Below are 25956 nucleotides of genomic sequence, written 5' to 3'. Positions count from 1 at the left end.
GGTGGTGAGGTGAGTCTGGTGCTGGGTGGTCTGTTCGGGTCTTCAAAGCGTGCATAGAACTTGTTGAGGGCATCAGGCAGAGATGGGTCTTTGGGGCATTGTTCACTCCTTCCTTTATAATCTGTTATGCACTTAATGCCCCTCCACATGCTCCGAGGGTCTTGTGAGATGAATTGACCCTCGATCCTCTTTGCATATGTGGCCTTGGCCCTCTTAATACCAGCAACCAGCTCTTTTCTTGTCCTACTCAGCTCCTCTGAGTTTCCAGACCTGAAGGCAGTGTTCCTGGCTTCCAGCAGGGTACGCACCTCTGCATTCAGCCAAGGTTTTCTGTTTGGGTAGCTTTTAACATTTCTGATAGTGGAGACGGTGTCAGTACATGTACTAATGTAACCCAGAACTGAGGATGTGTATTGGTCAAGATCAAGCGAACCTCCATTTTCAGCAGCTTCTCTGAAAACCTGCCATTCTGTTTGATCAAAACAATCTCTCAGTATGGGGCCATTGTCCTGGATCCAGCATTTAACTTTCTTTTGTACCGGTCTGGAGCGTCTCAGCGGGGGCATGTAAGCAGGAGCCAGGAAGATTGAGATGTGGTCTGACAGTCCTAGGTGGGGGCGGGGTTCGGCTTTGTATGCATCTTTTACATTCGTGTAAACACGGTCCAGCGTCTTGTCTCCATGTGTCGGAATCGTCACATGTTGATTAAAGCTTGGGAGACAGTCCTTTAGATTCACATGGTTAAAGTCTCCGGCTACCACATAAAGAGCCTCGGGGTGTTTGTTCTGCAGCGAGCTGATGATATCATGAAGCTCCTGTAGTGATTCATTAGCATTAGCGTCCGGAGGAATGTAAACAACTGTGATAAAAGTCACTGTGAACTCTCTGGGTAGATAATGTGGCCGACATTTCACTGTTATTTGCTCCAAAGCCTTCGAGCATGAGCTATTAACAACAGTAGAGTTCGTGCACCAACTTTTACTCACGTAAATGCACACTCCGCCTCCCCGTGATTTCCCCGTTAGCTCGCTGCAGCGGTCCGCTCGAAAAAAAAGTCTATCATCCAGCTGGAAGACTGTGTCCGGCGTTTCGCTTGTAATCCACGTTTCCGTGAGGCAAAGCACTGCACACTTCTTCAGCTCTTCTGAGGCGCCCGCTCTCAGACGAAGTAAATCCATCTTGTTGTCCAACGAGCGGACGTTCAACAGAAAGAGAGACGGCATGGGGAGTTTACCGGCTTTAGCGTTAGCTCGTAGCCTCACCATAACCCCCGCCCGGCATCCTCTCCTCTTAAGCCGGGAGCATCGCTTCCTCTTCTGCCCGCTGGAACGCCTCTGTTGCAGCTTCCAGGTAGATGACTTTAAGATCTGCATTCTGCCGAGCGTAGTTTTGAGTTTGTTGCCGATTTCTGCTATATTTCGTGGCAAATCCGCTCCTATTCTCATCAGTTCGGTTCGGCTATAGTTCACACGCATAAATCGCGCGGAGTCAGGCACAGAGTCAATATCAAAACTTCTAAAAACTGGGATGGTACCGGGAGCCTGTGAAGCTGCAACTGCTCTGAGCGCGGCCATCTTGGAAGCATGGTGGTCAAAGAGCATTAAATGCTTCCTATGCTTCTGCCTGCTTTGGACCCTGCTCTGACATATCTGATATTTTGTGATCTCACCTGTTTGGGTTGTCGGCCATGTGCATCCGCTGAGTGCAGTAGCTGAATGAATGTCCATTTGGATGATGGATAACTGGCAGTAGTCCATCTGAGTCCATTGGGGTCAGTCTCCCCACCATCACAAACATTTAAACCTCCAGATGCAGGAAGAGGGTCACCTGCATCATGAAGGACCCCACTCACCCAGCACACACACTTTTTGCCCAGCTCCCCTCAGGAAGGAGGTTGAGGAGCATTAAGTGTAGAACCACTAGACTGAGGAACAACTTCTACCCTGAGGCTGTTAAGACTCATGAATTTTTAACCAGAATAATCCCTGTGAAAATTAAGGATGGGGCCGATCCGATCCAGTATCGGTATCGACCTCCGATACCAGCATAATATACGTATCGAATTTTTCCGATCCACCTGCCGATATTTTCGATCCATGATGCATGTTGGCTTCAAACTATGGAATGGATTTCCTGAATGGCGGCGTGTCTCATGAACCCAGAGTAATAAGACCCGCCTCACATTCAGGAAATCCAGTTCATAGTTTGCAGCCAGCTACAACGTGAGGACTGAGTTAGCAGCACTGTGGCTAACTGCTAACAAACTTGTCATCTAAACATGTCCGCTGTGTGGAAGTATTTTACAATAAAAACACCACAAAACAAGACAGCATCGTGCAATGTCTGCAGAGCCATAGTGCCACATTAAACCGCGGTAAAGTTAGTTTTATGTTGGACATTCGAGCTCCGTGGCTTCAGCGGGGCGCTGCTCTTTGCTCAACCGGAAAGAGGCGACTCAACCCCGGCCAGCCGCGTCCAGTCTGCCCCGCTCAGTCTGCCTGTCTCTGAGGAGGGACAGACTGAGCGCGGCTGCCCCAAATCAGGCTGCTTGCTTCGGATTGAACAAGAAGTAGATGTCGCTGAAACCACGGAGCTCAAATGTTTACAGAGAAGTTGCTAAACTTCATCATGATTCATGACCAACCACTATCAGTTGTAGAAAACAAAGGATTTCTCAGCTTGATACTTGCAGCCAAGATATAGTTTACCCTCGAGGAGATATTTATCAGTACAACAGACAATCATAAAAAAAACATGATTTGAAAATTATATTAAAAACAAAAACAACTACATTATAAAGTGATGTAAAATATTAAAAACAGGAACATGTCTGTTGGTTTATGCCATGAACTTAGCAGGTGTTTGAGGCCATTTAACATTTTATTTCATTTTATTCATTCATTTAAAAGAAACAAAATAAAATAATAATCATGAAAAAGAAAACACTGAATGAAAAGAGTGCAGAAAGAAGAAAAAAAATTCTTATATCTGCCCCTTATTTAAAAAAATATAAAACAACTTTAAACAATCACTTAAATTAATCACTTTAATATCCACTTTAAAGCTAGGAATAAAAATAAACATGTTTTGTGTTAGCAGAATTTAATTCTAACTTTAAAACGTATCCAAATTTAATAAAGCTTACCTTAAGTTGCCTTTGTGGACATGCATGCATTGATTTGTACAAATTGTACTTGAGAGGAGATTATTACAGCCTCATATAAAATCAATGATGATCATGATATCGGAACTGGATCGGTATCGGCCGATATTCAGACTTAGGTATCGGGATCGGATCGGAAGTTTAAAAAAGTGGATCAGTGCATCCCTAGTGAAAATATCACATCATGTTGCTGCTGATCTGTTTCATGTTGATGTGTTCATGCGTGCTCATCTGTTCACACAGACTCATGTTCATGTTTGTGCTGATGTTCGACGTAATGTTTTTACGCTATTAGTGCTTAGTGTATTTTTAGTTGATGTTTTTCTTAGTTCATATCTTAGATGTCATCATTGTTTTTCTTTTACATTTTATTGTTGGATGTAACTGGGACCCTGTGTACATAATTTCGCTCCACCACATGTACCACATGAGGTGCGAATGACAATAAAGAATCTCTGACTCTGATCTGAAGCTTAAATGAACTTTTGACCTCTTTCAAGGCTGGTCAGCGCATGGTCAAATGGCCGCGTGAGTCTGGTGATTGTATGGCAAGCCATGTTGCCATATAATTGGATCATCAGTCGCACGTGTCAGCTGAAGCAATCAAAAGCCCAAAACCGACCCGGCCAGCACATTAAGCACATTATTATGGACCGGCCCAGCCCTAATCCGGGTCGGGCTGGTCCATAAAAATTTAGGCTTCGGATTTGGGTTAGAAATGACAGCTCTAAGCAATGACCCCCATGACCAAAAATGAAGTAGAGGGTAAAGATGATGGATGGATGGATGGATGGATGGATGGATGGATGGATGGATGGATGGATGGATGGATGGATGGATGGATATTAAGTCAGCAGGAGACTAATTGGTGAACTGCATTTGTGGGAGTTTCCAGAATGTCTTGTGATGTTTGCAGGGGTTGTAAGTTTCCTGAGAAGCAGATGTTTACAGACTTGTCACTTGAATTTGAAGTTAAGGGCAAGACAAGATAAAGTTTACATACTTATGTATGAATGGACAAATGTACGGATGGACAGACTATACCATAAAACGTCCGCCTTTCAAAAGGCGTATAATAAAAACACATCAGTTGATTTCTACTGCAGATTATTACAGTTCATTATTTTCAAACTCTGCTGAGTTGTTGTGGGAATAAGTTTAATTCTCTGAACATACTTCTGTATGACAAGCATCATATAAACTTTATATTAAGGGTGGAACAAGCCAGAGTTACTTTGACTGCTGACCACCTAAGATATACATTTTTGTTAGTAATTTCTGAGAGATGGATTTGAACAAGATTTAAAATTCTACAAAAACCAGGTGCCAAATGCTAATTTTCCAACAGCACAGCTGCAATATTTATGACACAGTTGGATTTCCTTAACTTCATCGGCAACAGGCATGATGAATTCAACAGGTTGGCTGGTTGTTTTCAAAGCACAGAGGAAGGCCAAGGACGAGGACAGGGGTCAAAGTAAGGTGCAAGATGTTTGTGAAAGCAGTGGAGCATTCAAGAGGAGAAAGACAGTTCTGAGGTGAACCAGAGCACACCGACATGAACAGGACTTTTATTAGAGTTTGAAGGCAGGCAGTGTTAGAAAGAAGAGTAGTACTATGTCAAGTATGAAAAATATGCCTCCTCCTAAACTACATGCTTTTAAATCAAAAAAATTATAGCGTATAACTCATACCCATTGTATTTTACAGTATACAGGTAAGAATTTAACATCACCTAACAAATGATACAACCCTAATGTAGGCAGTCAGTGCTGACACTTAAGCTATGTTTACATGCGCAAAATTCTTTTACCGGATTGCAATGTTTTCAGATTAAATAATTCGAATGTATAGTTTACATGGGCACAATCTGTCCATGACGAGCACTTACATGCAGCAGGCTTTTATTCTGAATAGAAGTTACATGTGCAGAGTGGTAAACTTTCCTTTTAAAATAAAACACAGAAGAAGACTTCCGGGATAAACGTAAACAAACCTGAGCGTCCAAAATGGACCTGCGACAGGTTTTAATGACGGTGGAGACGTTAATGCACTCCCTGATTGAGCTACAAGCAATACAGATGATTATGAGCTCTTTCAAAGTTTCTAGTAGAAATGTTGTCGCTCACCGACCAGTTTTGCTTCCCCGACATTTTAGCATTAGCCAGGCGGAAATATGTGACATTGACATAGGTCACACATGCACAGTCGTCAGTTTTCCAGTTTTCGGAAAAAAATGATTAGATAAAGTGTTTACATGCACACCGTTCAGATTATGAATCAGCATAAACCACCCATCTCATTCTGATTACAAATTATTTCACATCGAGCTGAATAAAAAAAAAAACAATCAGAATGGGGTATTTACATGACAATTTTATTCCGAATGGCCGTTTAATCTGATTACGTATGTCTATGTAAACATAGCTTTAGTTTGCTCTCAGCAAAACAGAAGAATATTAGGGGGTTTTTTTCCGGGCTACATAGGAAGACATTGATGATATACAGGTGCTGGTCATAAAATTAGAATATCATGAAAAAATTGATTTATTTCAGTAATTCCATTTAAAAAGTGAAACTTTATTTATATTCATCCATTACACACAGACTGCTATATTTCAAATGTTTATTTCTTTTAATGTTGATGATTATAACTGACAACTAATGAAAACCCCAAATTCAGTATCTCAAAAAATTAGAATATTGTGAAAAGCTTCAATATTGAAGACACCTGGTGCCACACTCTAATCAGCTGATTAACTCAAAGCACCTGCAAAGGCCTTTAAATGGTCTCTCAGTCTAGTTCTGTAGGCCACATAATCATGGGGAAGACTGCTGACTTGACAGTTGTCCAAAATATGACCATTGATACCTTGCACAAGAAGGACAAAGAAAAAGGTCATTGCTAAAGAGGCTGGCTGTTCACAGAGCTCTGTGTCCAAGCACATTAATAGAGAGGAGAAGGAAAGGAAACGATGTGGTAGGAAAAAAAAGTGTACAAGCAATAGGGATAACCACACCCTGGAGAGGATTGTGAAACAAAACCCATTCCAAAATGTGGGGGAGATTCACAAAGAGTGGACTGCAGCTGGAGTCAGTGCTTCAAGAACCACCACACGCAGACGTATGCAAGACATGGGTTTTAGCTGTCCCATTCCTTGTGTCAAGCAATTCTAGAAAAAGAGTGTCAGATGAGTCTCGTCTGGGACTGTTGCCGAGTGGTCCAAAGTTATGTTTTCTGATTAAAGTAAATGTTGCATTTCCTTTGGAAATCAAGGTCCCAGAGTCTGGAGGAAGAGAGGAGAGGCACATAATCCATGTTGTTTGAGGTCCAGTGTCAATTTTCCACAGTCAGTGATGGTTTGGGGTGCCATGTCATCTGCTGGTGTTGGTCCACTGTGTTTTCTGTGGTCCAAGGTCAACACAGCTGTCTACCAGGAAGTTTTAGAGCACTTTGTGCTTCCTGCTGCTGACCAACTTTGTGGAGATGCAGATTTCATTTTTCAACAAGACTTGGCACCTGCACACAGTGCCAAAGCTACCAGTACCTGGTTTAAGGGCCATGGTATCCCTGTTCTTAATTGGCCAGTAAACTCTCCTGACCATAGCCCCATAGAAAATCTATGGGGTATTGTAAAGAGGAAGATGTGATACTCCAGACCCAACAGTTCAGAAGAGCTGAAGGCCACTATCAGAGCAACCTGGGCTCTCATAACACCACAGCAGTGCCACAGACTGACCCGACTCCATGCCACGCTGCATTGCCGCAGTAATTCAGCCAAAAGGAGCCCCAACTAAGTATTGATGCTGTACGTGCTCATACTTTTCATGTTCATACTTTTCAGTTGGACAACATTTCTAAAAATCTTTTTTTTAATTGGTCTTAAGTAATATTCTAATTTTCTGAGATACTGAATTTGGGGGTTTCATTAGTTGTGAGTTATAATCATCGACATTTAAAGAAATAAACATTTGAAATATATCAGTCTGTGTGTAATGAATGAATATAAGGTTGTTTTCACGCCTGATAGTCCGGTAGGCTCAGTTCAGTTGGGGACCAATATTCATAACATTTTGTTTACATTTGAGCTGGTGCATTTGCATTCACACTGATTTCCAGAAGAAGAAGTGTATTCAGAGGTTTTTGTGTTGTTTCTTTCAGTAGTCTTGGTGCAGCGCCCCCACAGGCGAGCGGGTGAATAGGATGGTTCAACAGGTTGACTCGACTGCACAGTGCAGTATGAATGCAAACGCACCAGCTCAAATGTAAACAAAATGTCATGAACATTGGTCCCCAATCGAACCGAGTCTACCAGACTATCAGGTGTGAATGCACCCTAAAACAGATGAAAAGGTTAGTTCTGTACAACACTTACTCTTTGCAGGCATCGGAGACGTGTGGAGGAACAGTGTATTTACAGTCCATGATCATGGTGAGAGTCTCACTGTCATTAGCTTCCTGGAAAGGGGGCTGGCCACAAACCAACATGAACAGGATCACACCAAGACTCCAGATGTCTGGGGAAGGGAGACATGAGAATATAATCTGTACCCATGACAGCTAAAGCAAACTTGACGTCATTCATTATTATTCCTTTACACTTTGTTTCATTAAGCAGACTGTCGTAATATTCAGTTAAAATTGTATGTGTATGTACATACACACACACACACACACACACACACACAAACACACACACACATATACAGTGCCTTGCGAAAGTATTCGGACCCTTGAACTTTTTCACCTTTTGCCATATTTCAGGCTTCAAACATAAAGATATACATTTTTTGTGTGTGTGAAGAATCAACAACAAGTGGGACACAATCGTAAAGTGGAATGAAATTTATTGGATGTGTCAAACTTTTTTAACAAATAAAAAACCGAAAAGTGGGGCGTGCAATATTATTCGACCCCCTTGCGTAAATAATTTGTAACGCCGCCTTTTGCTGCAGTTCCAGCTGCAAGTCTCTTGGGGTTTGTCTCTATCAGTTTTGAACATGGAGACACTGAAATTCTTGCCCATTCTTCTTTGCAAAACAGCTCAAGCTCAGTGAGGTTGGAAGGAGAGCGTTTGTGAATAGCAGTCTTCAGCTCTTTCCACAGATTCTCGATTGGATTCAGGTCTGGACTTTGACTTGGCCATTCCAACACCTGGATACGTTTATTTGTGAATCATTCCATTGTAGAGTTGGCTTTATGTTTTGGATCATTGTCTTGTTGGAAGATAAATCTCCGTCCCAGTCTCAGGTCTCTTGCAGACTCAAACAGGTTTTCTTCCAGAATGGTCCTGTATTTGGCCCCATCCACCTTCCCAGTCCCTGCTGACGAAAAGCAGGCCCAAACCATAATGCTGCCACCACTATGTTTGACAGTGGGGATGGTGTGTTCAGGGTGATGAGCTGTGTTGCTTTTACGCCAAACATATCGTTTTGCATTGTGGCCAAACAGTTCGATTTTGGTTTCATCTGAGCAGAGCACCTTCTTCCACATGTTTGGTGTGTCTCCCAGGTGCTTGTGGCAAACTTTAAACAACACTTTTTATGGGTATCTTTGAGAAATGGCTTTCTTCTTGCCACTCTTCCATAAAGGCCAGTTTTGTGCAGTGTACGACTGATTATCGTCCTATGGACAGACTCTCCCACCTCAGCTGTAGATCTCTGCAGTTCATCCAGAGTGATCATGGGCCTCTTGGCTGCATCTCTGATCAGTCTTCTCCTTGTTCGACATGAAAGTTTAGAGGGACGGCTGGGTCTTGGTAGATTTGCAGTGCTCCTTGGGATGTTTAAAGCTTGGGAAATCTTTTTGTATCCAAATCCGGCTTTAAACTTCTCCACAACAGTATCTCAGACCTGCCTGGTGTGTTCCTTGGTCTTCATGATGCTCTCTGCGCTTTGAACAGAACCCTGAGACTATCACAGAGCAGGTGCATTTATATGGAGACGATTACACACAGGCGGATTCTACCAAAAATACCAAAGTTAAAAAATAAAACTCACAATTTGTACTGTAATGTGTAACGTAATTTTATTCTTGTTAGAATTAATAGTAATTACAAAATTGATATAGAATAAACGAAACGCCAGGATCCGACACCAAAGTGAAGGTACCGACATTGGTACCGATACAAATTTTTTTTTTAAAGGTACCCAGCCCTAACCATTTTATTGTTGATGTTTTGTTCTCATGTCAGTTAGGGAGATGATCAGAGCCCTAAACCCCAGAGAACCACAGAGAAGACTCAGGCAGAGACACAGAGGTGCAGATGTCTGCCATCAACCTTAACCTCAGTGAATCCAGTGACCTGCTGGTGGAATGTGAGGGACAATATGTCAGTGCTATCAAACTTGACAACCAGGTATCTGTGTGTGCAACAATCATCATCTACAGCCTCAGAGGGAACACTTCCTACTGCTGGAGACACCATCAGTCAGGAGTGGGCTTGTTTGTGTCCAGAGAAAACAGACATGTTGTTTCTTAAGAAAAACTGTTCAGTGAAAAGGTCCTCAGTGTGTAGCAGTGAGCATTAGACACTGATGTGTCACTTGTTGTTTGCAACTGTTCTTTTGAACTGGAAATTATTTGTTTATTTTAATGTAAGAAAACTGCTTGGAATAGAAATACCAAAGTTAAAAAATAAAATTTACAATATGTACAGTAATGTGTAACGTAATTTTATCCTTGTTAGAATTAATAGTAATTACAAAATTGGTATCGAATAAACGAACCGCCAGGAAGCGACACCAAAGTGAAGGTACCGACATCGGTACCGATACAAATTTTTTTTTAAAGGTACCCAGCCCAGCAAACATTTTCTACTGCTGGAGACACCATCAGCCAGGAGCGGGCTTGTTTGTGTCCAGAGAAAGCAGACATGTTGATTTTTCTGAAGAAAAACTGTTAATTGAGAAGGTCCTCAGTGTGTAGCAGTGACTATTAGACACTGACGTGTCACTGGTTTGCAACAGTTCTTTTGTCCTGGAAATTATTTGTTTATTTTAATGTAAGAAAACTGCTTGGAATAGAAATACCAAAGTTAAAAAATAAAATTCACAATATGTACTGTAATGTGTAACGTAATTTTATTCTTGTTAGAATTAATAGTAATTACAAAATTGGTACCGAAAAAAGAACCATCCAGGAACCGACACCGAAGTGAAGGTACCAACACCGGTACCGATTTTTTTAGAAAGGTACCCAGCCCTTGGAAAAACGCATCATCCTTCGTTATCATTTTCTCAGAATAACAAAACAATCAATGCATCATGTGACAGCGCTCTCCTTCTTAGCACGTGTTTCTGTTAGTGAAACTCCACACCTGCTGTCATGAACACCACTGCACCTCAAAGACACACATGCTAACGTCTAGTCATTTCTTACATGCCTATCTAAGTGTGCACATCCCCAGTTACTACTAGTTTTTCCCAGGAAAGGCAACCCAGAAACACTAACATGCAGGGTACACATACTGTACCTGCACATGTGCGCACTGCTGCAGCAGTGATAACAGAACCAACAGCAGGAGGGTAAGAAGAAGCAGCCTCCAGCATGGAACAAGGACATATAACACCCGTAGTACCCTGTCCTCCCTCTCGTACGAACACACCACATGGTGGGGCTTAAAAATTAAAACTGTACATGCTAACTAGCCCAGCTATACAATCCCATTAAAACATTCATGAATTAGTGTGTTCCCATCTAATGTTTAGCAAACAGAAAAGGGTTTACTTAATCAAGCTGAAAGGATTAAACTAAAAATTGCTATTGCAGCAAATTTTCTTAGTTATTGGTAGCTCCTGGGAAGTAATTACACTAATGGAAATTTCAAGTCATGCTATAATTAAGCACAATTGCTCACAGGCCTTAATAATGTATGGATTGGCAGAAAAAATAGTTAAACTTATAAATAATATTTACCTATAAGCCTTTTTTGGCAGAAAGACAGACTTTTCAGAATATAAAATAAAATTTGCTTCCAAGCCGAGATTTACATGAGCCAATTCTGACAGGAGACGTAAAGCATGCAAATGTTTTAAATTTAGCATTTAATCCAGAATAGAATCCAAAATCTCACTTCTAACATATACAGCTCTCAACAACCTAGCTGCATCTTATATTACAGATCTTATTGTTCTATTTTGTATAGGCTTCGCCCTTTAAGGCTGTCGCTGGTGGGTTTCATCCCGTCATGCGCAGCACTGAAAACTTCAGTCAACGCACACCTACTGTGTGGGCCTCACCCGGTGAGACCGGGTAATCGGCTCCCATTGAGCAAGCAACCAGCACTGTTTTCTACAAGAACACGATGTCCAGCACCAGCACCATCCACCTGTGCCCATCCTACAAGACCAGCTACATGCTGAGCTTCGACCAGCACGCCATATGTGAAGGATGCCTGGGTCCCCGCCACGCCGACCTCTCCTCCTCCTGCCGTCTCTGTGACCTCCTCCCTCCTGAGGAGAGGCAGAGGCGAGTAGCCTTGTTCAAGGCTAACATCGAGGAATGCCTCTCCGTGATGGGGGACTGTTCGCTGGACGACGCCATCACCTTTTTTGACGCCGAGTCACGGGGCGAATCGGATGATTCTTCCAGGAAAGGCGACGTCAGCAGCAGCCCCGCTGCTCATTCCCACCTGGAGAGCGTAATGTTGGAACGGGGGGGACGAGCGGATGCCCCCCCCCCCCCCCGCCTTTCCACATTGGCAAACACACCGCTCCCAGCTGTCAGTGTCCTCCTCTCGGAGCTGCCCGGCATAATCCAGGAGGTGGCTGTCACCAAGGGACTTTCTGTTCCTCTCCTCCACCCGCCCAGATCTGATGATCTAGCAGAAAGGTTTGGCTCCACCCCGGCTCGCCGCCCTGACCCCATCTGGCCTCGTTTCCTAGCAGTGACGTCCTACTGGAAGGAGGCTGCAGCTGGACCTAGTAGGCTGAAGGTGCCCATCTCCACCTTCGCTCCTATCACCAGAGTGGAGGGGTTTACTGAGCAGAACTTTCCCTTGGTATCCCCCAAGCCAAGCCTGGCGGAAGCACTCGGAGCAAAAGTGTCCAGGTTGGACCAGCGCCCTGTCTCTCCAGGGAGATACGACCAGACGGTGACGTCGCTCTCCAATCGAGCCCACCAGTGTGCTTTCCAGGTGACCGCAGCGAATAACAATGTCGCCCTGCTGGCCTACAGCATCTCCAAAAGGCTGAAGGACATAGACCTGCCTGAGGAGATGAGGAGCTCGCTCTGCGAAGCATCTGACGTCATCCTCAACCTGTGCGCCTCCTCTGCGGTCTGCCTGTCTTGCATCGCCGCCTGGATGACAATGATCCAGAGATCCACTTGGCTCCGACACTCCCCCTCCTTGCCGGAGAAACTGCAAAAAGACCTGTTGGAGGGCCCCATCATGATGGACGCACTGTTCGGGGCCAATTTCAAGGCCATGCTTGAAAAGTCGAAGAAGTCGGAGGAGATGTTGGAGACTGCGCCATCGGATTAAGCCGCACCCCTCCTCCCGCCCCTCCGCCCGCTGGAGAGATCGATGTGGCCAGAGGCAGCAGCAGAGACGCTCCACAGCTGCAGCAGCGACCTCCCGCCCCGCTCCGCCGCTGGACCCTCCTGCCACTGGACCCTCCCGCCACAGAACAGTCCTTCTCATCGTGGCAACCAGCAGCTCAGCGTTTCCCAAGAGACCACTAACAGGCGCCGCACTGGAACAACCAGTCGCAGGTCTTACGGGGGAGAAGATACAAGAAATGACTCCTTGCTGAGGATGTGTGTGTATAATGATGACTTGAGTTTTAAAATAAAATAAAAACATCATTCAGAGAATAAAGTGTCCGATTCCAGCCTGAATGTCAGATCGAATGATCTCACAGTGGCTTCCCTTCACACATCCTCCACGCAAATCAAGCCGGTAACCTCAAAACAGGTTTTTAAAAATCACCGCAGCTCAAGAAACCACACAAAATGCTCGCTTGACACAGCAGCTAAGCGGGTAACTTCAAAACAGGTTTTTAAAAGTCACCGCAGCTCAAGAAAACACACAAAATGCTAGCTTGACACAGCAGCTAAAAATGACTTTTTTCAGCAGACTGAGCCCAGAAAAAACCTCGCTCTCAGCCCAGGTTGTGTTCTGATTTTTCTGACCACAGCGAGAACAAACGCGTTTCCCCACGGCAACTGCAATCTCCATCCAAACGGCATCGCATTTCAAAAGGCGCTCACGCCTCTCCTCAGTGCGTGTCAGCTCACATCAACTCTGATGTAAGCCCGCAGCCTGAGCGCAGCACAGATGCGTTCACAGAGCTCTTTTGGCGAGGTCTCTCCATGGGTTGCTCGGAGAGCATCTCCAGAGCATATGACGGTGGTAGAGGCTTTAGCTTGGTTAACGTCCGAAAAGGACCTGACACAACAAAAAAACGCGTGCCCGCTCCCAGAGCGTTACGCAGAGTGGCAGCGAGTGTGTTCTCTGGACAGATGATGAATCATCATATCAGCAGAGGTTACACACTGCAGTTCGCATCTCCGTTCAGAGGGATTATACAGACAGTTCTGTCATTTCCAGAACAGATCTCGTCTCTCCACTCAGAAGAACACCGGAGGGATGAGACCCATTTTGGACTTATCCGTATTCAACAATTCGATCATGGAGAGACAGTTTCACATGTTGACAACCAGACAGCTGTTGGACAACATTTACCAGAACGATTGGTTTACCTCCATAGAGCTAAAAGACGCCTATTTTCATGTACCAATCATTCCAAAACACAGAAAGTTCCTGCGTTTCTCCTTCCATGGGACCCAGTACCAGTACAACAGGCTCCCGTTCGGCTATTCCCTCGCACCATGCACGTTCTCGAAATGCGTGGAGACGGCTCTGCAGCCACTACACAGAGCAGGAATGAGAATCCTGTTTTATCTGGACGATCTGCTGCTGCTAACCCGATCCAGGCAAGAAGCAGTTGCGCAAACAAAAGCGCTGACATCACACCTGTTAAACCTGGGTTTCGCCATAAACTGGGAGAAGAGTTCGGTTCTCCCGGCCCAGATGATCGTTTATCTGGGAGTGGAGTTAAACTCAGTCATTATGAGGGCCCGTTTATCACAGACGAGAGCCGAAGCTCTAAAGGACCAGCTCCGCAGTGTAAAACCCAGCATAGTAGTAACGGCCGTCTCTATCATGAAACTTTTGGGAACGATGTCGTCAGCTCACGCTGTGGTTCCGCTGGGCTTACTCCACATAAGACGCCTTAAGATATGGTTCGCTCCTCTGCACATAGATCCGGTATGTAAGAAGAGGCGGATGATCTCTGTGCCCCCCTCTGTGGGAAACGACCTGAAGCACTGGGGAAACCCTCTCACTCTGTCAGAGAGAGTTCCTATCAGCAGACCTATGTCACACATCTCAGTTTTCACAGACGTGTCCCTGTCAGGCTGGGGAGGAATGTGCCTGTCTCAGGCAGTGGGGGCGCTGTGGCCACCTCACACATCAGATCATATAAACATCTTGGAATGTCGCACAAATTGGAATGTGATTTAGTATTTTGCTCCCCTGTTGCGGAATCAACATGTTCAGATCCACACAGACAACAAAGTGACTACAGCTACATAAATTGGGAGGGGGCGTGCGCTCAGCCCAACTGTTACGCACTGTGAGACAGCTGTTGTGTGTGGCACACAAAAACCTGCTCTCCATCAGAGCAGTGTACATCCCCGGCGTCCTGAACAGAGGAGCGGACATAATGTCCAGGGGCGGCCCGCGCCACGGGGACTGGAGTCTCCATCCTGAGCTGATTTCTCGGATTTGGAACAAGTTTGGCCGAGAAGCAGTGGATTTGATTGCCACACGGGAGAACGAACAGTATCAATTATGGTTCTCACTGAGCCCACAGTACGACCCACTATTAGGAGTGGACGCTTTTGCCTACAGCCCTTGGCCAAAAATGCTCCTTTACGCATTTCCTTCAGTCCCTCTAATATCACGGTTTCTGAACCGAGTCCAGGAGGAAGAACTTTCAGCCTTTCTTGTAGCCCCCGAGCGCGTGAGCGCCCCGTGGTTCCCAAACCTGCAACGTCTGTTATCGGGTCGACTGTGGAAACTGCCGTGGAGGGACAATGCTCTCCTCCAGGCGGGAGGAGCAATCAGGAGTCACCCAGAAATAGGCCAGCACCTTTGGGTCTGGCCACTGAGTGGATCTGCTTAGAGAAGATGGACCTCTCTTAGGAAGTGGTGTGTACAATCCAAGACTCACGTGCTGCTTCCACCACAGCGCTGTACACATCAAAGTGGACAGCTTTTCAGCGCCGGTGCACGGAGAAAGGTGTGGAGGCCATCTCATGCCCACTAGGTGGCGTGCTGTCCTTTCTGCAGCAGCTGATGGACAGAAATCTAGCGTTCAGCACAATTAAGACTTATGCTGAAGCTATTTCCTCCTGTCATGAAGGCTTCGGTGACAGAACAGTTTTTAATCATTCGCTGATGAAGCGTTTTCTAAAAGGTGTACGGAGGCACAGATCGGTGTCATGCCCACTAGCTCCACAGTGGGACCTAATGATGGTTTTGCGAGCCCTGATCAAAGCTCCTTTTGAGCCTTTAGATCAGGTTTCACTTAAACTCCTGTCACTTAAAACGGCCGTGCTGTTTGCTTTAACATCTGCAAAGAGAGTGAGTGATTTATCTGCGCTCTCTGCTGCCCTGTCATGCCTCAGGATTCAAGCTGATGGCAGCTCAGCTGCGCTGAGACCTAACCCAGCTTTTATGCACAAAAACATCACAAGTTCATTTAAATCGAGAATGATAACGTTGGAGGGGTTTTATCCTCCTCACAAATCAGAAGAAGAAGCATCTTTTCATCTCCTCTGTCTTGTGCATGCGCTGGCATGTTACATAACACGCACGGCCACGCTGCGTCAGACTCAGTGTCTGTTTGTACATTACAGAGACGTCTTTGCAGGTCACCCGTTACCCACTCAGCGCCTGTCACACTGGCTGTATGAGGCCATTTCTGAAGCTTACAGAGCATCAGGATTGGAGCCTCCAGAGAATCTCAGAGCTCATTCCACCAGAGGAATAGCATCTTCGACAGCTTTGCATAATGGTATGACAGTGTAGGATATTTGTACGGCTGCCGCTTGGACATCGCCTTGTTCATTTATCTGCTTTTATCTGCAAGATGTTTCAGCCTGTTCCATGGCCCATTCTGTTCTTAGTGTTTTAACGGAATGAATTTTACTGTTTTCATGGAATTTTGTTTAAACTCACATCTGACTGCATGCAATTACAGTATGAGATATTTATTATCAGTCACAAGTTTTGTGACTGCTGTTTTCTATTGTTACTAATCAGTTCATTTGATTATTAATCAGTTCATTTATTATTAATCTGTTCATAGTGAGGAGCTGTTGCTCTGCTTTGCTCACTGTTACATGGTTACAATTGTAACCTCTGTTCTTTCCCACTCTCGGCAGCAGGACTGCTTTCAGCCTTCCCCTTTTTTAGGCGTAGCCCTTTAAGCTATAGGTCTCACTGGTTCCTAAATGGCTGAAGAAAAAGCTATTTGAGAGCCGAGTACCCAGTCTCACCGTAATTTATACGGACCGGGTGAGGCCCACACAGCAGGTGGGTGTGGACTAAAGTTTTCAGTGCTGTGCTGCACGCAACGGGATGAAACCCACCAGCAACAGCCTTAAAGGGCTACACCTGAACTCATAGAATCTGGGGTTATAGTACGTAACCAATGTTCCATATTTTCCTAACAAAGCACTTGGCTCTCAGACTGCAGGTTTACTTATGGTTCCTATAGTGAACTCGGCTTCCGACCAAAACTTGCCTCTGAGGACCTTCAGGGGACAGGAACTGTTATTTCATTGATTTGAATCCAGAAATACAAATTAGCTCATCCAGAGACTGTCTAATTGTATCCTGAAGTAATCAATTGAAAGAACACTCTTCTTTTATATTATCATTACTATTTTACAATATCTTGATAAATCAAAAGTGTGTTTAGTTCATACCATTTCTAAATGTTGAAGTGAACCACTCATTTTAAATCAACTGTGAAACAGTATTAATGATTTTTTAATCCTCATTTAAATTAGAAATCAAGTTAAATGTAATTATGCATTTTGATCTTCTGTCTGAAATGAGAAGTAGTGATGTCGGTCGAAAGTCAGAAAGAAGTTATTAGAACGAAGTGTTGTGTTTTTAAACCTAGCAGACGGTAAATAAGAAGCTACTGGCATCTGCTTCCTCCCACTTCGCCATAACATGTCTTCTGTCTGTACGGGACGTTTCTAAAACATTCCTGCTGTTTTCTTGACTTGTAATGACCCTCTGACATCACTAGAACCACCCCGTTGGTTGTTTCAACCAATCAGGAAGTCCTGAAGTGACCGGAAGTGAGAACTCTTTAAGATTCCACACTTTCTGGAACTTCTAGGTCAATTGGGTCTGTCAGTCATTCGGTCAAGTCTCCTGAGCTCCTTAAGTGGGTCTCTGATGAAGTCTAGTCTTGAACTTAGTCTTTGGATCCTGTAATGGATTCTTCCACATCTGAGTGGAACCTCTGACGGACTCACAGCTTGCTGTGTATCCACCCGGGAGATGGGCATGTTGTTGAACGGAGTACCGTCACTACTTCGGACGATTCTCAGCCATCCTGACCGGAGACGCTGAAAGGTAGCATTGAAATGGACCTCTGTACCGGAGCTGACCTATCTTCTGCAAAGGTAACGAGTCGCCACGCACCGAGTGTTCCGGGGCTGAGCTGGGGTCGGATGAAGGGTGCCATTCCTATTCAACACACTTTCCCTCATCCATCTTTGCTCTCTATTTAAACTCCTTCATTTCCCATATTTAAACTCTCCTATTTTGCCAGTAGTCTAGATGCCTTCTTCAAGTCCTGTTGTCTTATTAAGTAAAACGTGCAAAGTTTTATTAAACAGAACCAGATCAGCTAATCAAGTGTACAATGTTTTGATGTCAAATTTTGATTCTGTTCAATAAATGACCACATTTATTCTGATGGGTCAAAGGAAAATAACGTCTCATGTCACTGATTAAACAATCCACACACAGTTAACTCAATCACACGGCAATAATTTAATTAGAAAAAGAGAGAACCCGTTTATTTAAATATATTGTAGTCAAGGGCAGCTAACCTAGCCCTTAGCACACTACATTCCTAGATTTTCTAAAAGCAGAATGGGAGGAAGAGCTTTCAGTTATCAGGGTCCTCTCTTGTGGAACCAACTTCCAGTTTATGTCGGCGAGGCTGACACATTGTCCGGTTTTAGGACTGGGCTTAAGACTTTCCTTTGTGATAAATCTTATAGTTAGGTTTTGCTTGGGTTTCCTGAGCTATCCCTTAGTTCTGCTGCTATAGGCTTAAGCCCCCAGTATACTGCCAGTACTACGTCCGTTCACGTGTACTGTACGCAGAGGGTTCAGACTTCAGACTCCAGTGTACACCCCAAGCAGCTGCAGAGTAGCTTCACAGACAAGGGGCGTTTACCTTCGGGACAAATTGAGATCGCCGATTGGTCATTTGCTGACACGCCTATTGGATTGATTGACAGGTCGGGAAAGAAAAAACGAGCGCTGGCAGCCTCAGCGGTGTTCTGTGTTTATATGTTGTTAATAAAAAGATCTAAAAATAAAATAAAAAACAGGGAGCGCTGGCTCTGCAGCCCACACGTCAGACCAGCACACCAGGAAATCTCCAGACCCTCCCGCAGCCACGCTGGACCTGAGTTTAATTCGCTCGTGACAAATTCCTTCATTTCTCACCATTTCAGTAATTGCATCAATGGAGGAGGAAGAGATCACTGCCTCTTGGCAAAAAAACAAAACAAAACAAAAGGCCAGATCAGGGATGAAGAAGGGGAATTTAATACATTGGTATCGCATACAAAACATTCCATCGCTGGGCAGTTTATTGTGCGACACTGCATACGCGTATGCGGTCGTAAAAATTGAGCTTTGCACAGACATGCCCTGGGGGGTATGCTCGTACCTCTGAGTACGTACGTGCGTACCTCTGCGTATGGACGTACACGGGAGTATACTGGGGGCTTTAGACTGCTGGAGGACAAATTGACCACATTTCCTCCCTCTGCTGCTGTCTTGACTTGCTCTACTCTTCCTGTTTGTATTTGTAATTATTTATATCTTAACATGTTTTTGTGTTTCCTCCTATAGAAAGTTCACCTGGATCTATATCTGAACCTGCCATTATGTGTTAATTTGTCTCTACTTCCTGTCCTCTCAAACCCAGAGTGGTTGAATCAGATGGCCGCATGTTTTGAGCCTGGTTCTGCTGGAGGTTTCTTCCTGTTAAAAGGGAGTTTATTCTTTCCACTGTTGTCTCTGCTTGCTCAGAATGGGAGACTGACGAAGTGAAGATTCAACACAGCCTGCTGCTTCCTTAGATAGAGAACTTTTACTAAATGGCTTTTTATGTATGTGAATATTTCTGTTCAATGTCCTGAGCCCATTTCTTCAAAATTTAAGAAGATAAACACCTAAAAACAATTATTTGTTTGCTCGACATTATAGTAAAGGTGTGTCTCAGTTGTACTTTTTCTTAACAAATGCACAGTAATGATAGAATCAGCTGCAGTTCGCCAGGGCAACGTAGCAAAATGAAGCTGATTTGACGGTTGCTCCAAGTGAGCTGGACGAAGGTGGCAGTCTATGGCAAGCCAATTGTGTCATTAATGGCCACTTTTACCTATTACACGACACAACGGCATGCCATACTACTCGAGTGCCATCTAGCAGCTGAAAATGGTAGTGTTCAATATTTTCAATGTCAGAATGAATGAAAACGGTTAGATCTCAGCCAAAAATTGGTTTAAAATATGGGAAGAAAAAAAAACATAAATCTTTAGTGTTTAAGTTGTATGGCATATAATTTATACAAAAAAAACTGATACTTATAGGTCGGAAAATATGACAGTATAAAATATTAGTAAAGCACATTAAGAAAGACTGTCTATCTAAAACTGTCTTTTTAAAAATATTAAATATAATAACATAGCACCATAATGAGAAAAAATGGTAAGTCAGCTGTGTGCACGTGAATTTAGTTGGGTGTGTTAATGTTCACTAACTGGGTTCCCAACATTTCATGAAAACTAAATTCTTTGAGTTTTGCCTACATTTCCTCTGAGTAAATCCTGAAATTCTAGGAGATATTTTAGTCACAAAACGCTCAGTGTGCACTTTACTCCCTTGTGGCTTTTTAATTTCTGTAAACCAGATTCACATTCAGAAATGACAGAAAGATCAGTACCTGCATACGGCACATTGCTAATAATTATATTGTATAACATTAAATATAAAAAGCCACCATCAGTAAGGATACATGTACTATGTTTATCGTAGAAGTAGCACATGGACTCAACAATACTACAATACTAGCATTAATAGACGTACATGACAAAATCTTGGAAGGATCATCTTTCAATCAGCAGATCAGTGTTCAAATCCCCTGAGCTTTCCCTGAGTGGTAAATTAAAATTTCTGGAAGTCATTTTCCAGGTTTTTCTTGTTTTCCAGAGTAGATGAGAACACTAAAATGAACTGCATCATTTTGTGTTTGTTTCACTGGTAGTAGGTTGAACTGTTTGCTTCAATGTGTTATCAGGTACATTAGGTCTATCTTTACATTATGTGCTCATCTGTTCAATGATTTTCGTCTACTGGAGTGGAGGGTGGGTAAAGGACATTTCTGTAGGCAGGCCCTCGGCTCTGTTGGCAGGGAGAGGCACCCTCCTTGGCTAATGGTAGGGGAACCACTGATATGTGTATTAAGTATATAGACGACTGTGGTAGGGTAAGAGTTCAGTTTCACTATCACTGATGTTGTCCAAGGTGCAAATTGATAATCAGTTAAATTAAAGAACATGTAAGAAGACAAAAGTGTAGCTATCATTTGAAATGTCAAGAACGTATCTGTTGATAACTACCGTAATTTCCGGACTATAAGCAGCTACTTTTTTTTACAGGCTTTGAACTCCGTGGCTTATACAACGCTGCGGCTAATTTATGGATATTTTTTTGATGGGCTAATGAGCTTCATGCCACCAAAATATTTAGCCTCGACAGGCGTGCGCATAGCTGCCTAATACACGTCTCTCTTGCATTGTGGGTCCACGTGACTCAGTGAGACTACCTGTATAATTAAAAGTTTAAAAAATAAAATAAAAATCTGACCATCTAAAAAAGTTAAATCTGGTCCTCTGGACATTCAAAAAACAAAACAAAGCAAAACAACAACAACAAAAAATTTTTGCTTTGTTTTGTTTTTTTGAATGTCCAGAGTACCAGATTGAACTTTTTTAGATTTTTCTACCTGGATTATTGAGCATGCATCAGGATAAACATCTGACCAATTAAATTACCGAACAGGTTCCAGTGGACCAATGAAACGGGGAAGGAAGGAGAGAATGGGACGGGGGGATTACCTTGCATGAACACAGCATGTGAGGGGGGACTCCCCTGCATGCACAGAACAACTTTTGCTCCACTGCTAGTGGATATTGACCGCGGAACAGGAGTAATATGAAGATAGGGATCAATGACTTCCTGGTAGGCTACTGTATTATTATTATTATTTTTTTTTTTACAACCAGTTGTGTTATAGGCACTGTTCAGAAAAAAAAAAATCCATATGTATTTGTGTATGTTATGGGTACGTATTTATCTGTGTAAATATCTCATGCTACCACATGGACACCCACAACTTATATACAAGCACAGCCTGTATATGTACAATTTTTTAGTGGGTGTGGCTTATATTTGGGTGCGCTCTATAGAAAATTATGGTACCAACCTATATAGACCATTTAATGATCAGAGTAGTAGACTTCACGAGTACCACTAAAGATTTCATTGGTGGAAGTAGTCTTAATAAAAATAAGATCTTAACATATTTTAGCAAAGGGGTCACCTGCTGGAGCATACACAAGGTTTTAACATGGCAGTCACCTATGACTTTGAACTTTGACCCTGTGGCATAGAAATAAGGATCATCATTGACCCACGAGGTTTCCAGCTTAGCAGTTTGGCATTCCTAGATTACACAGTTGCAGTGATAGATTACAGACAGGGTTTTTACAAAGGGGTCAGTTGTGACCCTGACCTTTGACCCCATGACCTTAAAATCAATAAGGATCATAATTTATATATTAGGTGTCCAGCTGAGTGATTTGACGTTTCTGTGTTAAAGGATGGTCAAATCAGAGCTTGAACAAGAAATTATACACATGGACGGCACCATACCATTACACATCCCATCTTAGAATATGCATATTTTTGGCCACAAACATAAAAATTCAGTGAGACTGCATTGGAAAATTCACCCATTTTCTCACAATATTGACTGAACAACTACTCTCCACCAATTTCATCCCAGTGAGATACTATCTTGTGTTGCACCCTTGAAACCACGATAGAACATGATTGTCCTAAGTGGAAAACAATAACACAACCATCCCTATAGTCAACAGGACCAAATGGAAACATTGACTATACCAGCTCTAAACATGCAATTCATGGGCATCCATTGCTACAGAATCTTAAGAGATAACTTAGCATTTTAACTAGAGTTTTGCAATATATCAAAAATTTATTATCATTGCATGATCAGTGAGTTCTATTTCAAAGGACCAGCTGAAATGTAATAAATCAAAGAAGGTTAAATTTCAAGAACCATGACTGCATGCTAATGTATTTAGTAAATCTAGCAGACTCTCACTAGTCTCTATTCCACATCTAGTTTAGATGATAGTGAAGACACAAGACAACGAGGCGTGAGGTAGGGCTTAAAGTGAAGAAAAAAAAAATCCTGAGCCTGAAACTTTTCTTGTGGTGTTGATAGAATAAAATTGTGACACATTGCCAATGTTTATTAAAAATGCTCTCTGAAAAGTGCAAACAACTGCTTTTAACAACAAACAATTCAGCTTCAAGTAACGACTTTAGGTTTCAATTTATTTGAATTTAAACAACGTAAAATATGTACCCCAGAGTACTGCCCCACAGCTAAAAAAATCAAAAATACTCAACATCACATTGAACAGACACATTTCAGTCAATTAATTTGCAATAAATTTAGAATACTCAATATCACAATCTAAAAGGAAGAGGTTCCACAGAGCTGGTTTTAAGACTCCCAGCATTCTAAATAATTTTAGGAGGCTGGAGTAATTTCCAGCATCAACACAAAGATGTTCTGTGCAATGAAAATGTTTGGTGAACGCAGACTGTTTAAACTCTGATGAAAATGTCTTACCAGCATTGGTGTCAGAAGCTTTTTTAATTTTGGGGGGGAAGGTGGGGGGCAAGCACACTGGTGGGGAGGGGTCTGGGTGTCCTACTTAAAAAGAAACATGTACAACAAAAAAGTAAGCAAAACAAATTATCCACGAGTTGTTAATTAAACAGAAAAAGAGCTAGGGAGGTCAAAAAACTGCTTGGCTTCACTCCCCAACTAGTCTGTCTGGACTTTCTCTCCTGCCACGGCCCACCCACATGTTACCAGCCTCAAACCAACAAAGATCTACACATAAAACAAATAGCTTCAGTTATATAATCTTTACAAAATTAATTTAGGCTTCTACATTAATGGCCCCTAATTGTTAACAATATATTTGGAACAATTACCTAAACTCTCATCTAAGATGCCTAAACGATTTTTAAAGAAAATATATTCAATGTGTCCCATCTTATAATGTCTATAGAGCATTGACCTTTGAAAAGATCTTCATTCATCTTCAGATTCTTGAAGGAGACACAGCTTTGTCACAGGGCAGGAAAGCTTGTTTGTCTTGGTCCTTAATTTAACTTGATGAACAAATCCTTTGCTGTCAGGAAATGTCTCCATTACCTTACCAAAAGTCCAGGAGTTTCTGGGTGAGGTGTCATCAACAATGAGCACTACATCACCAACATGTGTCGTTCTTGGAGTTGTATGAGGTACTCCTTACACCATAGTTTCCAGGAGACATACGAAAGATACTGAATCTGTCTCCATCTGCGTTTAGCATACTCCTCATCTTTGTTGAACACTCCAGCGGGTAGATCAGGTTTGACTTTGAGTAGAAGTAGATGATTATGTGTTAACGCTTCAAGTAGATGATTAGGTGTTAAGGCTTCAAAATCATTCAGATCCGAAGATGCTGTTGTTATGGGCCTACTGTTCATGATTGCTTCAGCCTCACACAGCAAAGTATGGAGCCCATCTTAATCTAACATCTGCTCCTTAACAGTGGTGTTCAGAATCGTTCTCACTGAGCGAATCAAATGCTCCCAGCTTTCTCCAAAGTGGGAACCTGCTGGAGGATTAAAGTACCACTGGACACCTTTTGCTGCAGTGTTTTCATGATCTTGCTTGTGTTCCATTCACGAATAGATTTCTTCAACTCCAAATCAGTTGATCGAACGTTTGTTCCATTGTCAGCATACATTTCTTTAACTTGTCCTCTTCTGGCTATAAATCTTCTTATAGAATTGAGGCATGCATCTGTGTCAAGTGATGGTGCAACTTCTAGATGTACTGCTAGTATGATGAGACATGTAAAAATAACACCATATCTTTTTATCTGTCCTCTTCCCCTTTTTACCATGAATGGACCAAAATAATCAACATTGACTCTTGTGAATGGTGGATCATCAGGCTGGACCTGACATTTTGGCAGGTCTGCCATGAATTGATTGCCTGGTGTACTATGCATTCTTCTGCATGTGATGCACTTGGATAAAAACCGTCTGATGGCTCCGTTTGCTCCAGGGATCCAGAATCTCTGGGGCGGGGCGGCTGTGGCTGAATGGTTAGAGCAGTCGTCCTCCAATGCGAGAGTTGGGGGTTCGAATCCACATGCTCAAGTGTCTCTGGGCAAGACACTGATCCCCTCATAGCCTCTGATGTGTGTCCCATCAGTGTATGAATGTGAGCTAAAAGCACTGATTAGTCTCGTTAGAATGATTTGTTCAGTTAGCTTTGTAGAGATGTAGAGTGCTGTATGAATGGGTAAATGAGGACACAGATTGTAGTGTAAAGCGCTTTGAGTATCTTGAAATAAAACAGAAAGGCGCTATACAAGTACAGTCCATTTACAGTCCATTTTATTCAGCCAACATGTGATTCCTTCCTGCGTGACCTGTCATATTATGAATGTCTCCTACGACAAGTCTAGTGATGTAGAAATCCTTTGGCAGAATGACTTGCTGCTTCGAATCATATGGCAAAGCTGCTCGACTCAGCCTTCTTCCAACACGTATGACTCCATCTTGCAAAACTGGATTAAGTTTGTATAGTGAGCTGCACTTTTTCACCTTGTGATGTTCCTTCAACATCACGAAGTCCTCATTAAACTCTTTTCTTTGGTAATGCTTCACAATTTCTGTTTCTGCCTTCTTTAAATCTTCACAGGTTAACTGTCTTTCCTAGCCAGTCCTCGAGAGTTTGAACTTTCCCTTCTTTCTTATCAGATCCACTTAATTGTTTACGGCTAGCTCTCAGCTCTCTGAGAAGATCTTTCAATTTCAGAAACCATGCAACAGCACGTTGTAACTTCATCCAGGAAGAGAAGTGTTTCATCAGCTGATCTGTTGCATCCTGTTGTACTTGAACCACAGTCCAATGTGCTGAAGTGATTCTTTTGACCTCTGAGTCATCAAAGTCAACCATCATAGGATCTGGGTTCTTGGGCCACTGATCTTCAGGGCTGCATAAGAATTCTGGTCCTGATAGCCAGTTTTTGGATTTCAAAAACACTTCAACACTCTGTCCTCTGGAGA

The 25956-nt window shown here is 43.0% G+C and overlaps 1 protein-coding gene across 1 annotated transcript in view; it reads right to left on the bottom strand.

Moving 5' to 3' along the window:
- The window catches only part of snrka (SNF related kinase a), a 142650-nt gene that overhangs the window by 73963 nt on the left and 42731 nt on the right, over window positions 1-25956 (bottom strand). Inside the window, exon 2 of the mRNA XM_037677324.1 lies at window positions 7540-7681. Coding sequence (XP_037533252.1) covers window positions 7540-7681 — 142 coding nt within the window. The remainder of the gene's footprint in view (window positions 1-7539; window positions 7682-25956) is intronic.

This window comes from Nematolebias whitei, chromosome 5, assembly GCF_014905685.2.
Source record: "Nematolebias whitei isolate Nwh7 chromosome 5, NemWhi1, whole genome shotgun sequence".
Taxonomy (NCBI): domain Eukaryota; kingdom Metazoa; phylum Chordata; class Actinopteri; order Cyprinodontiformes; family Rivulidae; genus Nematolebias; species Nematolebias whitei.
Note: the sequence above shows the minus strand (reverse complement) of the source record. Positions and strands in the feature narration are given on the sequence as shown.